Consider the following 15,632-nt stretch of genomic DNA (forward strand, 5'->3'; position numbering starts at 1 on the left):
AATTTTAAATGGAGTATCACACAAAGGACTTACCGCACGGATGACATTTAAGAAAAGTTCAAATTCTTTACTGAGTGTGAAACATAATATACATGTGTATAAAACTCTTTTGTACAATTTACATCTAGCAACACTAAGTGTTTAACAAACAGAGGATTAGCAACCAAGCCAAGAAACAACAAATCACTCTGCAAAAAAAACTTTATTTATTATGCCTGCCTGGTACAACCTGCTCATGCTTGGAGTGTACCTTTCTCCTATTATTTATGTAATCATTTCATTTTCTTTATAATTTCAATGCTGTGAACTCCTAAAAATGTGGCTGAGTTTTGCCTGTTTCTGACGTTTACATAAATATAACCATACAGACATATTTATCTTTTTTGGTTTCTTTTGCTTAATGTTTGTAAGCACTGAACAAGATTTTTTGGAACTGCGTCACTGTCTATTAAAGTATACAACTATTTCTCCCTTCTACAGTTAATGATCCATATTTTGACAATCATAAACAATATTGTCCCAGGTTCTCATGCATCCCCGAGAGTATGGTCATGCCTTTCTACAGGGTACAACTAGGAGAGTTATCGCTTGGGTATGGGGTATACATAACTTTACCTTAATCTGTTAACATCTTCCTGATTTCAAAGTGGTTTTACTAGTTTACTTTCCACTGTCACTGAGTAAGGGTCTCCAATATTCCACATCCTCACCTGGCACTTGGCACTGACAGATAGGTCAATCTCATATATTGCAGTACCTCACTGTGATTTTATTTTGCATTTACCTCAAAACTAATGAGGATGAATCTGTTCTCAAGGCCATCTGGTTATCACTGAATGTTCCTGTTCTTAGTCTTTTGGTTGTTTTTCAATCGAGTTGCACATTAGTGGTCGGAATATTATGCTCCGTTGTTTGGCTGTATGCAGTAGTGGCATAATTATTCTCCCACATTCATCCACATTAATATTTTCAGGATGGTTATCCTTTCTAAGTTACCTTAACTATATATGTTTTCTGCTACTCTATGGCTTGTCCTTTTACCCTTTAATGTTTTTACCCTTTTAATGATGTCTTATGAACAAAGTTCTTAATTTTAACATAGTCAAGTTTATCATGTGTTTTGATTTGTGCTTTTTTTGTCCTTTGGACCTTCTAAAAATAATTCTGGAAAACAGAGGTGTTCACCCTGCAGCTGACTTTTCTGGGATCTAACTACTGCTGCAGGATGCTGGTCTGCCAGTGCTCAGGAACTCACCTGGGTAGCTCTGGTTTGAGAACTGCTCCTCTAAGAACCAAGGCTCTTCTCCTTGCTCCAATTTGAAGACCACCTCCGGTCTGGAAATACAGTACCCTGTAAACAGGGAAAATTGAGTATTGAGGCCAGACACATGAGCCTATTGGCATCCAAAAGCAGAAGAAGACAAAGTTTCAGAAGGGTTCAGTTACTTTTGACTCCTGTTCTAGTTTGCTAGCTGCCAGAATGCAATATACCAGAAATGGAATGGCTTTTAAAAAGCGGAATTTAATAAGTTGCTAGTTTACAGTTCTAAGGCCGTGGAAATGTCCCAATTACAAGTCTACAGAAATGTCCAATCAAAGGCATCCAGGGAAAGATACCTTGGTTCAAGAAGGCTGATGAAGTTCACGGTTTCTATCTCAAGTGGAAGGGCACATGGCGAACACAGTCAGAGTTTCTCTCTCATCTGGAAAGGCATATAGTGAACACAGTCAGGGTTCCTCTCTCATCTGGAAGGGCACATGGTGAATACGGCGTCATCTGCTAGCTTCTTCTCCTGGCTTCCTGTTTCATGAAGCTATCCGGGAGGCGTTTTCCTTCTTCATCTCCAAAGGTCACTGGCTGTTAAACTCTCTTCTTCTCATGGCTACATTCTTCTCTGCTCTCTCAGAAATCTCTAGCTTTCTCCAAAATGTTTCCTCTTTTATAGGGCTTCAGAAACTAATCAAGACTCCAAATGGGTGGAGACACATCTCCCCTAATCCATCCTAACAACCACTCTTGATTAGGTTACATCTCCAGGGAGATGATCTAATTACATACAGTATTGAATAGGGATTATTCTGCCTCTACGAAATGGGATTTTGATTAAAACATGGCTTTTCTAGGTTACATACATCCTTTCAAACAAGCACAACTCCCAAATGAAAAGATGGAATATCATTAAAGTCTAAATAAACTGTTAAAGTATAATGGAAAAATTAAAGGAAGTACCTTATTTAGAGAGTGCATGGGTACATTATGGAAACATGCTCACCCACGGAGAGGAGGTGGCTGTAGTTCTCCAGCATCACATCTCTGTACAGGGTCCTCTGGGCAGGGCCCAGGTGCTGCCACTCCTCCTGGGTGAACTCCACTGCCACGTCCTTGAACGACACGGAGGCCTGTAACAGCACAGCTCTGGTCAATCTGAAGGGCTCAGAAATAGGTGATGTGGGAAATATATATGAAAACTATTCTTATGATGTTTACTGTAGAAAGCTTTTTTAAAGGGAATGATTATAAATGATGCCTGTTTTGGGCTCAGTTTTATCTTATACTTTGGCATTCAATTAGTAAAAATACTTAAAATTAATTGTATATATCTGAGTTATACACATGTATCATCAATAAATATTAGTTCAGCTATTATTGTTCAAATTAGCCTTTCTGGCAAATAAAAAATGTGAATAAGCTTGGTACAATTTTCATTCCACACTCCAATAGACTACTCAGAACATACTGTAGGGCAGGGGTCAGCAAATTATAGCCTATGGGACAATTCCAGCTTGACACCTTTTTTATAAGGTTTTATTGGAACATGGCAATGCCCAATCACTTGTGTCTTGCCCATGGTTGCCTCTATGCTAAAAGAGCAGAGCTGAGTAGTCCCCTCAGAGACAGTATAATTCCCAAAGTATGAAAATACTACCTGGCCCTTTAGGGAAAAAATGTGCCAATCCTGGACTATACAATCCAATTTAACTACATTAAAACAACAACCAAGAAAACATTTTATATAGAGACATATAAGGTAAAAAAAGATGGAAACATTTGCATTATGTAATCACTAACCAACAGAAAGTTGATCTAACTATTGTTAATATAAAAAACAGTAAATTTTGTTCGTGTTGTATGTTAATTGGTTTTATTAATAAAAATTAAAAAGAAAAAAGACACTGAGGTATAATGTATATACAGTAAAGTATCTATGGCTCTTAAATTCATCCAAATTGTCATCATGGCTCTTAAATTCATCCAAATTTTCACATATAATGTAAATTATTTTAGTACTGCATTTTACTACATTGTATGACTATACATTAATTAATTTATCCATTTCACTGTTGTGGATATATGGTTTTTCCAATTCTTGGATATAACAAATGAAAAATTAATTAATTAATTTGAAAAGATGTTTAATCCACTGGGAAAAAACCCAGTAGATTTTGAGGTAAAAAAGCATTATGAAAGATGAAGAGGAACAGTTTATGATGATAAAATGGTCCTTTAACAAGAATATATAACAAACCTAAATTTGTATGGACCTATTCCAAAAACATAGATAGAAGTTGACAAAAATGACAGAGAAATCCACAATTATAATTAGTGATTTTAACTACTTTCTAAGTAAACTAACAGAAAAGCCAGACTAAAAAATTAATAAGGATATAGCACAGAGATTGGGAAACTAGTTTAATAGCTAATCTGACCCACTGTCTGTTTTTCTAAGTAAAATCTGATTACAACACAGCCTGGTTCCTTCATTCTTTGAGCCACATAAATAACTGAAATTGCAGGGCAGACAAGCAACCTGAAAACAGGAGAGAAACAGGCTCCTGAAGAAAGAAGAAGGGCCTGTTCATTTGTTGACCCAGAGCAGATGCCAACAAACTCCATACAAACCAACGAGAAGAAAAAAGTAGAAAAATTTTAACAGCCTGCTAAAGGCCAAATGCGGACTGGAGTATGAATGTGAAGTCCCTGGGGACTACAGACACTGGGATTTCCAGTGCTCTATGGGATTTTCCTTCTGGAACCCAACCTGTCTGTCACAGAGAAGACTGGGGAGAATCCAGAAGGTCCCCCTGTGGTGCTGGCTAGGGCAGGGGAAGAACTGCCACTGCCTGATCCACCCAGACCTAATGCTTATAGCTATTATAGAACAGAACACCTAATCTATGAGAGGAAAGTCATCAAAACATTTAACCTGAAGGCACTGGTGGAAATTCACGGTAGCAAAGAGAAGGCAATAATGGCTACTATCGGAATGCTGCCAGACCCTTCTGTCTATGACTCTTAAGAAAGAAAACCCTAATCAAGTCTGTCTGCCTAAGACTGAGGTTCAGCAGATCAGCCTAATTCCCAGAGTAATGTCATTTGGCTTGTCTGGTGGTTCCTGGACAACCCCACATAGAAGGTTGTCTTTATTTGACCTGACTTGGACATTAACTGCTCTGAATCACATTTTCCCAGGGATATTTAAAACAAACAAACACAAAAATCCACACAGGCAATTGTTTAACATCATGGCTGCATCAAATAGTTGATAAAAGTTAAGACAAACAAGGGTCTCATCAAAAGGATTAAAAGAAAAAGCTAGAGAATCAGATATATACAGGGTCTTGGAGAGCACAGAAATATCCCTGGAAACCTAGATGGCCATATACATGCCCACGCCTGTGTGCAAGCTCAGGAAACAACTATCATCTCTGTCTAACCTTGAGGCTCCGTGCAAGATGGAGTGAAAGCGAATGAGAGGGGTAAACTGCCAAGCTGGCTGCTGAAGGTGTGCCCCAAGATGCACGTCGAGTCCCTTGTCCAAGATAGGGAGACTTAACGGTTGCAGGAAATCTCTGCCCACTCTGCTGATCACTAACGAGAACAGAAACTTCAGTGGCCATCCACAAAAAAGACTACAGATTTCACAGAATTAGTTTAAAAGAGTCACTAAACAAATAACAATCACACCTCAGCAGGGAGACAGATTCTGATTTCCACAGTTGAAACATTATATTATTTTAAATGTCCAGTTTTCAGAAAAAAAAATTATGAGCCATGCAAACACACAAGAAAATATGGTCCACACATAGTAAAAAATAAATTGTGTGAAACTGTGTAGAAACTTGCCCTGAGGAAGCCCAGACATTGGACATACTAGACAAAAACTGTCAATCAGCTACTTCAAATATATTCAGACATAAAGGAAACTATATATGAAGAACTACGGTGGATTGAGTGGTATAGCCCAGTTTAGAAGCGGCTTTGGTCTTGGCCCAGATTCTGGTAGATGTGGGGCCACTGTAAAGACCTCCTCAAGGTATTACTTTAGTTAGGTCAGGCTTTAATCCAGATTACTGGAATCCTTTATAAGCAGAGTGAAAGTCAGACAGTAGGACATGAGCAGGAGGTGCAAGTCAGTGGGACCCAGAGCAGCCAGAAGAGTGCCACACACACTGCCATGTGACAGAAGGAAGAGGACTGAGGGCTGCTGGCAGCAGGCTCAGAATGCCAGTCTTAGGGGACAGAGAATCACCTGAGGACACCTTGATTTTGGACTTTTTCTAGCCTCAAATCCATGAGCCAATAATGACCACTGCCTAAGCCAACCCACTGCAAGATATCTGACTTAGAAACCAGAAAAGTAAAACGATAACTGTTTTAGTTAGCTTCACTGCTGGAAGCAGATACTATAAAATGGATTGGCTTTTAACAATGGCAATTTCTTCATTTATGGTTAGAGTCTGGGAAAATGTCCAAATCAAAGCATCATCAGGGCAATGCTTTCTTCCTGAAGACCAGCTGCCTGCGTTCTGACTTCTCTGCCACAAGAGAAGGCACGTGGCAGTGTCTGCTAGTCTTGCCCTTTTCTTCCATGCTTCGTTTCTTGCAGACTCTTACTCCACTGCTTTTTCTTCTCTTTCTCTCTCTCCCCCCCTCTTTCTCTCTCTCCCTTTATGAAGGACTCCAGTAAGAGGATTAAGACTCACCCCTCAGCCACACCTTTACTGAAGAACCTATTCAAAAGGTCCTACTTACCCACAGGAATGGATCTGCTGTAAGAATATGATTTTTGGGGATACATATAGTTTCAAACCACTGCACTTCACCCTCTGGACCTCAAAAAGACATATTCTTCCCATGTAAATACATATATTCCATCACAATATCGGTATGGAAATTATGAAAAGGAAACCAAATAGGGCTGAAGACCACAGTAAAAGAAATCAAAAATTCCCTACAGGGGGTTCAAGAGCAGATTGGAGCTGACAGAAGAAAGAATCAGTGAACTTGGAGATGAGATGTGTGAAATCACCCACCTGAGTAGTAGAAAGAGGAGTGAAGAAGCGTGAAGAGCCTGAGGAACCTGGGAACCTGGAGGACACGACCAGGTGCAACAACAGGCCCACTGTGGGAATCCAGGAAGAGGGTGGAGAGGAACTGAACATTCAAAGTAATGGCTGTTAACATTCCAAATTTTAAAAAGACATGAATATGCACATCCAAGATGATCAACAAACAGGATAAACCTAAATGAACACAAACCATAACATCTACAATCAAGCTTTCAAATTCCAAAGATAAAGAGAGACTCCTGAAAGCTGTACAAGGGCTGAAAGCAAAGAACTGTCAACCATGAATTCTATTACCAGCAAAACTGCACCAAAATGAGTTTGGTATCAAAGCAAAGAAGACTGTTACAGATTTAGGATGTTAAATTTAAGCCTTATGGTAACTGTAAAAAAAAAATCAGAGAGTACGTAAACTTAGAGTACGGGTTACCAGTGGTGTAGGGCACAGATGACGGGGAGTTGGCACAGATGATGGGGAGTTAACACAGAATGAGTGTAGAGGTTGTGTTTGGGGTGAAAGGAAAGGTCCAGTAATGGATGGTGGCGAGTAATTTCACACTGAGAATGTGATTAATTCCAGTGAATGGTATGTCTTGTAGGGGCTGGGTTGGGAAGACTTATGTTGTATATATTAAACTATACTTTTTTTTTAAAAAAGGAGAAACTAAAGAGATAATGACAATTAAATGCAATACATGGTTATCAGATGGGATCTAAGAATGGAGAAAAGGCTGAAAAGGACATTATTGGGATACAGTTAAAAAGTGGAATATAGAATTTAAACTTTATATCAATGTTAAATTCCTTGAAGATAAGTGCTTTTTAGGTTATTATGTAAGTGAATGTTCTTGTTTATAGGAAATGTACACAGCAGTTAAGTGTTCAAGGAGTAAGGTAACAGAGTGATAAGGCAAAGGTGGTAAATGTTAAAATTTGAGGATCTGGGTCTTTGGGAGAGGGTATCAGTGTCGGTACCAGGTTTGCTGTTGTTGCAGCTGTCCTGTTTGGAGATTATTTCAAAAGAAAAAGAACCAAACTGAAATTCTACAGTTGAAAAATACAATAACTGAAATGAAACACTGATTAAAGGGACTCAACAGCAAATATGAGCAGGCAGAAGGAAGAATGAGCAAATGTGAATAAAAGCCAATTAACATCTAATCTGAGAAAAAAAGAACAATAAATAGAGCCTCATTGAACTATAGCATGCCAAAATATGCATAATGGGAATCATAGGAGATGAGAGAAAGGGGAGAATGTTTCAAGAAAAAGAAGGGGTTGAAAACTTCTTATATACTGCATGAAAAGCATTTACTTACACATCCTCGAAGTTTCACAAAGTCAAAGTAGAATAACTCAAGAGATCCACCCTCAGACACATGAAAAAATACTATGGGATGCCAAACACAATAAGTGAATCTTGAAAGTGCTAACAGAGAAGCAACTCATCACTTAAGAAAGATGTTAAATTAGATTAACATACACATACCTAACAAGTTTCTAAAGAACATGAGGCACAGATCGACAAGCCTGAAAACAGAAACAGAAACTTCAACAATAATAGCTGGGTATTTTAACACCCCACATTTTTAATGGAAAGAAAAACTAATGAGGATCAACAGGGGGCGATAACACTCGAACACAAAAAATCAACTAAATCAAACAGGAACAGAATTCAACACAACACTTGAACCAAAAACAGTAGGATACACATGGAACACTTTCCGGGATAAACCATGTTAGGCCACAGAACAAGTCTCCATAATTTTAAAAAGATTGAAACCATACAAACTATCTCCTCCAACCTTAAGGAATGAAAACAAAAATGGGAAACAGAAGGAAAACTGGATGATTTACAAGTATGTGGAAATGAAGCAACTCACTCTTAACCAACAGGTTAAAGTAAAAATCACAATGGAAATTAGAAAATAACTTAGAGATGAATGAAAATGAATAAAACATACCAGCAAAAATGGTGCTCAGAGGAAATACAAGTAACATGTACATTAAAAAGGAAAGATAAAAACCAATAGCTATCTTCCCACCTTAAGGAACTAAAAATTAGTCATAACTGCCAAAAGATGGAAGGAACCCAAGTGTCCATCAAGCAATGAATGGATAAACAAAATGTGGTACACACTTGTAAAGGATATTATTCAGCCGTAAAAAGGAGTGAATTTTTGTTACATATGGCAACATGGATGAAACTTGAAGATATCATGTTGAGTGAAATAAACCAGACACAAAAGAACAAATACTGTATGATCTCAATGACATGAAATAATTAGAATTAGAAAATTCATAGACTCATAGAGTCAGAATCTAGAATATAGCTTGTCAGGACGTTAGTGATGGTAGCACAACATTATAAATGTAATTAAAAGCACTGAATTACATATTTGAATATTGTTAAAAGGGGAGATTTTGGGTCGTATAAATGGTCGTAGAATAAAAATTAAAAAAAAAAAAAGCCCATGGAACTACACAGTACCAATAGTGAACCCAAAGTTAAACCATGGACTAAAGTTAATACTACTATTATAAAAATGTGCTTTCATCTGTTTTAACAAATGTACCACAATAATGTAAGATGTTAATAACAGGGTAGAATATAGGAGCCTGTATTTTATGCATGATGTTCCGTAAACCCACAACTTCTCTAATTAGGAAAAAATAAAGAATGAAGAACATGAAAAGGAAAAAAAACTGTACAAACTAAAAGGAAAGATAAAAAGATTAAGGCAGAGATAAATGAAATAGAAAAGTAAAAAACAATGGAGATGATGAGCAAAATCAAAAGTTGGTTCTTTGGAAAGATCAATAGAATGGAAAAGACTTTCTGGCCATGAAAAAAAGAGATGAAATAAATTTAAATGGTACTGTTAGTGCCCACCCTAAAGAAATAAAAAGTACTAAAACATAATGCTATGAACCAACGTACACCCACAAATTAGATAACTTGGATAAAATGGACAAATTCCTAGAAAAACACAAACTACCAAAATTGACTCAAGAAGAAATAAAAAATATGAATAGACTTACAAGTAAGGAAATTGAATTACTAAACAAAAATTACCAAAGAAAGCCCAAGACCAGCTGTTTTCACTGATGAAATGTACCAAACATTTAAAAAAGAACTAAAACCTTCTCAGTCTCTTCCAAAACATGGGAGAAGAGGAAATACTTGAACAGCACTACCCTAATGCCAAAGCTAGACAGACGTTATAAGAAAACTAAAGATCAATATGCCTTATGAAAGATTATATACCGTGAGTAAGTGGAATTTATCCCAGAAATACAGGATGCATCAACATAAAAAAAAAATCAATGTACTATATCCATTAATACAATGAGGGAGAAAAAAAACTACATAATCATTTCAACATATACAAAAAAACCCATCTGATAATATCCTTAAATTATAAAACATTAAACAAACTAAAATTAGAAAGGATCTTTCCCAACATGATTACAGTATTTATGGAAACCAACAGCTAATATCATACTAAATGATGAAGCATTGAAAGTTTTTCCCTTAATCAGGAACAAAACGAGGATGTCTGCTCTCACCACTGGTATTTAGTATTTTTCTGACAGTTCTAGCAAGAAAGAGAAATGAAAGGCATCCAAACTGGAAAGGAAGAAGTAAAACTCTCTCTCTCTGTAGCCATACTGAAAAGGCTAGTGAATCCACTAAAAATTATTAGAGCTAATAATCAAATGCAGCAAAGTTGCAGGATACAAGATTAACATTCAAAAGTTATTTGTAATTCTATAAACTCGCAATGAACAATTCAGAAAGGAAAAATTAAGTAAACAATTCCATTTACAGTAGCATCACAAAGAATAAAATTATCCACAAATAAATCTGAGAAAGGAAGTACGGGATATGTACACTGAATACTATGAAACATGGGTGAGAGAGTTTAAATAAGACTTAAAATAAATGGAAAAACATCCCATGTTCATGGTTTGGAAGACTAATATTGATAATTTAGCCAAACTCCCCCAAGCAATCTACAATACTGTCAAAACAGTAAAAAGACTGCCCACATACTGGGAGGAAATATTTGCAAATCATATATCTGATAAGGAACTAGTATTCAGAATACATAAAGAACTTTTGAAACTCAACAAGACAGACCAACAACCCTATTAAAATATGGGCAAAGGATTTGAACAGACATTTATTTCCTCAAAGAAGATATATATAAATGGCCAATAAACAAATGAAAAGCTGTTCAATATCATTAATCTTCATGAAAATATAAATAAAAACCACAGACATACACCACTTTGAACACCCTAGAATGCTATAATAATTTTTAAAATATCAATTGGTGGCAAGTAGGGGAAGAAATTAAAACCCTCTAAATTTGGTATATTCATACAATGGAGTATTTGACTATAAAAAGAATGAAGAATTGCTATATGCTATAACATGGAGGAATCAGGAATCCATTATGCTAAGAAAAAGAAGTCAGGTACAAAACACTACATATTATATATTTGTATTTATATGAACTGTCCAGAATAGACATATTTATAGACTGAATGTAAATCAGTAGTTGTTTAACACTGGAAGGAGCCCATGCAGAGAAGGGGGTGATAACACAAGGGTACAGGATTCTTTTTCAGGTGACAAAAATGTTCTAAAACTGTAGCAAAGATTATATAACGGAGAATACACTAAAAATTACTCACTGTACACTTTAAATCCATAAATTATATGGTATGTGAATTATCTCAATAAGCCTGTTATTTAAAATAAGACATTGAAAGAAATAGGATTATTCAGATTTTCAATACCTATTACAGGACTGAATTCCTAATTAGAAGTAACCACAAAGAGAGCCCAGACCCAGGTGGCTTCGGTGGTTTATTTTTGGAAGCATTTAAGGAAGAGATCTAACAAAAACTCTTCCAGAGAGCAGAGGAGAATGAATCATTTCCCAACTCTTTACGAGACTGAACACTGATGCTGAAATCTGACAAGGATAGTCAAGGAAAGAAAAGTGCACGCCAGTATCTCCCCATTAATTTAGACTCAAAAATACTAATTTATATATTAACAAATTGAATCCAGAGATATATGAAAAGGATACTAAATCATAACCACATGGTATTTCAAAAAGCATTCAATATAATTCATTCCCTAAGAGAATAAAGGAATACAATTACATGATTATCTCATTAGAAGCAGAAAAAAACATCTGACAAATTTAACGCCCTGTGTTAGGAACTTAAAACAGAAAGTTTCAAACAAAGGGCACGTAGGAAAAAACCTAGAAAGAAAATCAGATTCAATGATGAAATACTGATGATCGCTTTCTATTCAGGTACAAGAGTAGGATGCCCATTCTCACTACTTCCATTCAACATTGCACAGGAAGTCTTAGCAATAAGCTTAAAAATAAATTAAGGATATAGAGATTAGAAAGGGAGACATAAAATTGCCTTTAAGTGAAAAAACATGATTGTGCAGATTAAAAATCTAAAAGAATCTACAAATAAGCTTTAAACCTAATAAGTGAACTTAACAAAATGGCCAGATATAAAGTCAATATAAAAAATCCACCATATTTTAATAAACTAATAACAAACTAGAAAATGAAAATGTAAAAATAGTATCATTTATAACACTGTTAAAATAGATGAAATATCTAGGAATAAATCTAACGAAAGATATCAAAAACTTCAATCACCTCTATACAGAAAAACTAACCAGGAGAGCGTTTCGTGAAAATTGAGAAAATTTTTATAAATATGTAACAGACCTAAAATAGCCAATAAATTCCTGAAGTGCTACTTAGAGGCCTTACACTACCCCATTTCAATTCTAACTCTGAAGTCGCTGTAATATGACAGTGAAGTACCAGCAAAAATATAAATGACTGGACAAAAGGAATGAAATACAAAATTTAGATACAGACCCACATATAGAGTCAGCTGATGGACAAGAGGCTCCACTACAATTCAGTGAACCGAGGATGGTCTTTTCAACTTTACGGTTTTAATAATCTCTACTATCACCTACATGAAAATATAAAAAAGCTTTTTCCAGACTTCAGTGTCTTTAGTTTCCGTGAGGAACCATGTTTATACTCATCAACACAATTCTCAGAATCTTATCTGTCTGACTTTCCTTCATGGCTATCAGAAAGCTGAGAAATAAACTTGCAGCTCTACTTCAGAAAACGTGCAACATTAGAAGACCTGCATCTTTCTACAGGCCAACTTTGCCCTGCTTGTCATCGACTAGTCTATATCTTCCCTAACTGAATTTGATCCATTTCTTGTTCTACTTTTTATTTTAATGTATGGACTCTTAAGCATCTATAAAATCCATTATTTAAAAAGGTGTCAAGTAATAACTCACCTGAGACACGTTCATTTTCTGTTGCTCTTGCAAGAGCGTAGAGGCATGTGATGGATAAGCTGGGGGTCCTAAAAAAGGAATGGAGTCATGAGACCTGGTTAGCTCTTTATCTACTTGTCTAAAAATCTTGTCACAACAGCTCTGCCCACCTGAACTTGTGCATCTCTGATATGACCATGTGGGCTTAACGCTGCAGTATTTCACTGGGTGAATGTAAACTGTTTTCCTATTGACTTATAAACAATTTATGTCCCCTTTGACTAGTTAACAAAATATTAAAACAAAGCATTATTAATAATATTCCATTAATATTTACACCATTATTAATAATATTCCATTAATATTTACATTCCATTAATATTTAATATTTTGTAATCTGGAGTCACAAAATCAGTAGAAAAGTATGAAAGAAAGATGAGATGCTTTGTGACAGAATATTTCTTAATCTTTTTGTTCTAACTTTGTTACATCTTTGATAAGACACTTCTGGTGACTGATCAATGAGAGTAACACTGTGCTTTGCTCCCAGCTCTGTTCTGGATGATGCTGGAAAGCCACTTATCTCAAACCCAATATTTCACTAAACTTTCAAGAGTCAGAAATAATAGCACTTCCCCTACTATCATTTTGTGATTTTATATATTGAGGATAGAAGGAGCTTAAGCCTATCTCTAGATGGTGCATGCGGTCATTGAGATGGTGCTGGAGCAACTCAGAATCTTGGCTCCCTCCTTTCAGCCTCAGAGTGAGGGAAAAATGAAGGAAATGGGAGGCCCTTTAAGGAGGAGTGGAGACAGGATTTCCTCAGCTCTGGCTGATCCTGCCTTCCCTGGAGATCATGCTGCACACACCCTCCAGTGATGTGGTTTTTTTCTGTGTCATCCTGACAGTCACCCACCCCTCTCAAACCTAGGTCACCACCTTCTGCAAGTTGGTCCACAGCTTCCACTATCACGCAGACTGTGATGGCTTTCTGATGCGGCAACATTGCCATCCGGCTCGTTCAGGACAGGGGGATCAAGAACTGCTTCTGGTAGAACAACTCAGGACATGTGCCTTTCTGGGCTCTTCCTCCCCTGCTCTGCAGCTCTGCTGAGTGGTCTCTGGTCAGAGAGGCTGTTCTTCCAAGCCGGACCCTTGTTCATAGGGCTCCCTCTTTCCTGCCTCACCAAAGCTGCTTTGTTCCAAAGAAGCTGCAACCTAGGATTTGGAAACAAATTCATTTTAATTGAAACCTTCATCTAGAGCAGGGTTTAGCAATCTCACTATTATTGCCATCTTGAGCTGGATAATTCTGAGATGTGAGAGCTATCCTGTGCACAATGGGACACTTAGTAATGTCTCTGGCTCCTAATGTACTAGACACCAGTAGCACCCTGTTTACCAATTTTGAGAACCAAAAATGACTCCAGACATTCCCAAAAGTTCCCTGGGGAGCAAAATTGCCCCCATGGTTGAGAACCACTGATGCAGGCCTTAAACTTGACTCCTGGAATTCAGAATTGTGCAATCCATTTCTGTATCCACTACCACATGTGATTATTGAGTACTTGAAATGTGGCTAGTGTAACCTGTGAAAATAACATTTTGGATGCATTCAAACAGAATATATTTTTAAAATGTATTTCACTTATTTCTTTTTAATTTTTTAATGTTGTTTATAGAAAATTTGAAATTACCTATGTGGTCCCCTTACCTTTCTATTAGACAAAAACTACAAAAAAACTCTGAAAACAGACCGGATAGTGCAGGGGATAGGATCCTCTGATCTAAGGGCTCTGGAGAAATGCCAGAATTCCCAACATAAATCCATTTGGCACATGTGACATCTGTCCACATTCATCATAGTGTTGGGGATTTCGGGTTAAGTCACTGTGCCAAGTGGTGGGAAGGCTGAAACGATGGGTTTTAGGCAGGTAAATTATTAGGAGTAGCCTGAATTTGGGAAGCATACCCATATTGGCATCCAAGCTCCTTCACCCCTTATGATCTTAATATCACTCCCCCCTTTGAAAGCTTTCCTTTCTAAAATGGCTATGCCTATAAATAGGGCAGACAGTTCTGAGGACTAAAAGAGGCACTAAATGAAAAGAACAAAGTATACCTCCAAATATGACGGGAGCCAACAATTACACGCTAAGTGTGAACGCGAAGCTTGTCAGGTGACGACCTATCTCTGGGAACAAAGCCACGGAGCACGTCCTCCCTCCCCGAGGAACCTGCTGCCACTCCCGGGAAGGTGGACTCCACCGGGCCTGCCTTCCTCCAGTGCTCACGCTCCCGCAGACCCACGGCCAGCACCTACCGCCGGGTCATGGTCAGCATCGTCCACGCGCATCTTACCGCCAGGGGCCGGCACGAAGTCCGCACACCGCGACCCACACGGAGCACCGTCTCCCGGCGACCACCCGGTTGCACCGGCGCCCCGAGAACCGCAGGCCGGGCCCTGGCACTACGGTTTCCACTTGGGAGGTTTCGATACTTCCATCGCGTGCCCTGGTCAGAAGCCCTCTCATCTAGGCTGACCCCGAGCCGCGGAGGGTCCCCGACCCACGCGACGGAAGAGGAGGAAGGCAGCGCGGCTGGACTGCGCGTGCGCAGAGCGAAGGGCCGGCGCCCGCCCCCACAAGGCTGTGCGGCAAACCTCTTAACAGTCGACACTACACGTCCCATAAGACACCGCGCCCGCGGTTTTGAAGCGCTAGGGAATCCCAAGACGTCACTAATTCCTGGAGCCTGAGGAGTCCTAATGTACCCAGGGCTCATGGGCTAGCCATTATGACAGGAAATATAATTAACGTGTGGTCTTTGGATACTGGTTAGAGAACGCAAGAGTTGCACAGACCCTTGGGAACAATTCTGGAAAATTACGTATGTACTGATATCAGAAAGAAAAGTATTGCTT

At 38.0% G+C, this 15,632-nt stretch overlaps 1 protein-coding gene and 1 long non-coding RNA gene across 2 annotated transcripts in view; one reads left to right on the forward strand and one right to left on the reverse strand.

Annotated features, from left to right (window-relative positions):
* The window catches only part of ZNF510 (zinc finger protein 510), a 31,610-nt gene extending 16,285 nt beyond the window's left edge, over positions 1-15,325 (reverse strand). The window contains exons 1-5 of the mRNA XM_077139178.1: positions 15,033-15,325; positions 13,649-13,927; positions 12,728-12,795; positions 2,274-2,400; positions 1,256-1,351 (exon numbers count right to left, since the gene is read on the reverse strand). Coding sequence (XP_076995293.1) covers positions 1,256-1,351; positions 2,274-2,400; positions 12,728-12,795; positions 13,649-13,721 — 364 coding nt within the window. The 5' untranslated portion in view covers positions 13,722-13,927; positions 15,033-15,325. The remainder of the gene's footprint in view (positions 1-1,255; positions 1,352-2,273; positions 2,401-12,727; positions 12,796-13,648; positions 13,928-15,032) is intronic.
* A 98-nt stretch (positions 15,326-15,423) lies between these two features.
* Positions 15,424-15,632, forward strand: part of LOC143665607 (uncharacterized) — a 53,178-nt gene continuing 52,969 nt past the window's right edge. The window contains exon 1 of the long non-coding RNA XR_013167114.1: positions 15,424-15,598. This is a non-coding gene — a long non-coding RNA (uncharacterized LOC143665607). The remainder of the gene's footprint in view (positions 15,599-15,632) is intronic.

Source organism: Tamandua tetradactyla, chromosome 2, assembly GCF_023851605.1.
Source record: "Tamandua tetradactyla isolate mTamTet1 chromosome 2, mTamTet1.pri, whole genome shotgun sequence".
NCBI classification, from domain to species: domain Eukaryota; kingdom Metazoa; phylum Chordata; class Mammalia; order Pilosa; family Myrmecophagidae; genus Tamandua; species Tamandua tetradactyla.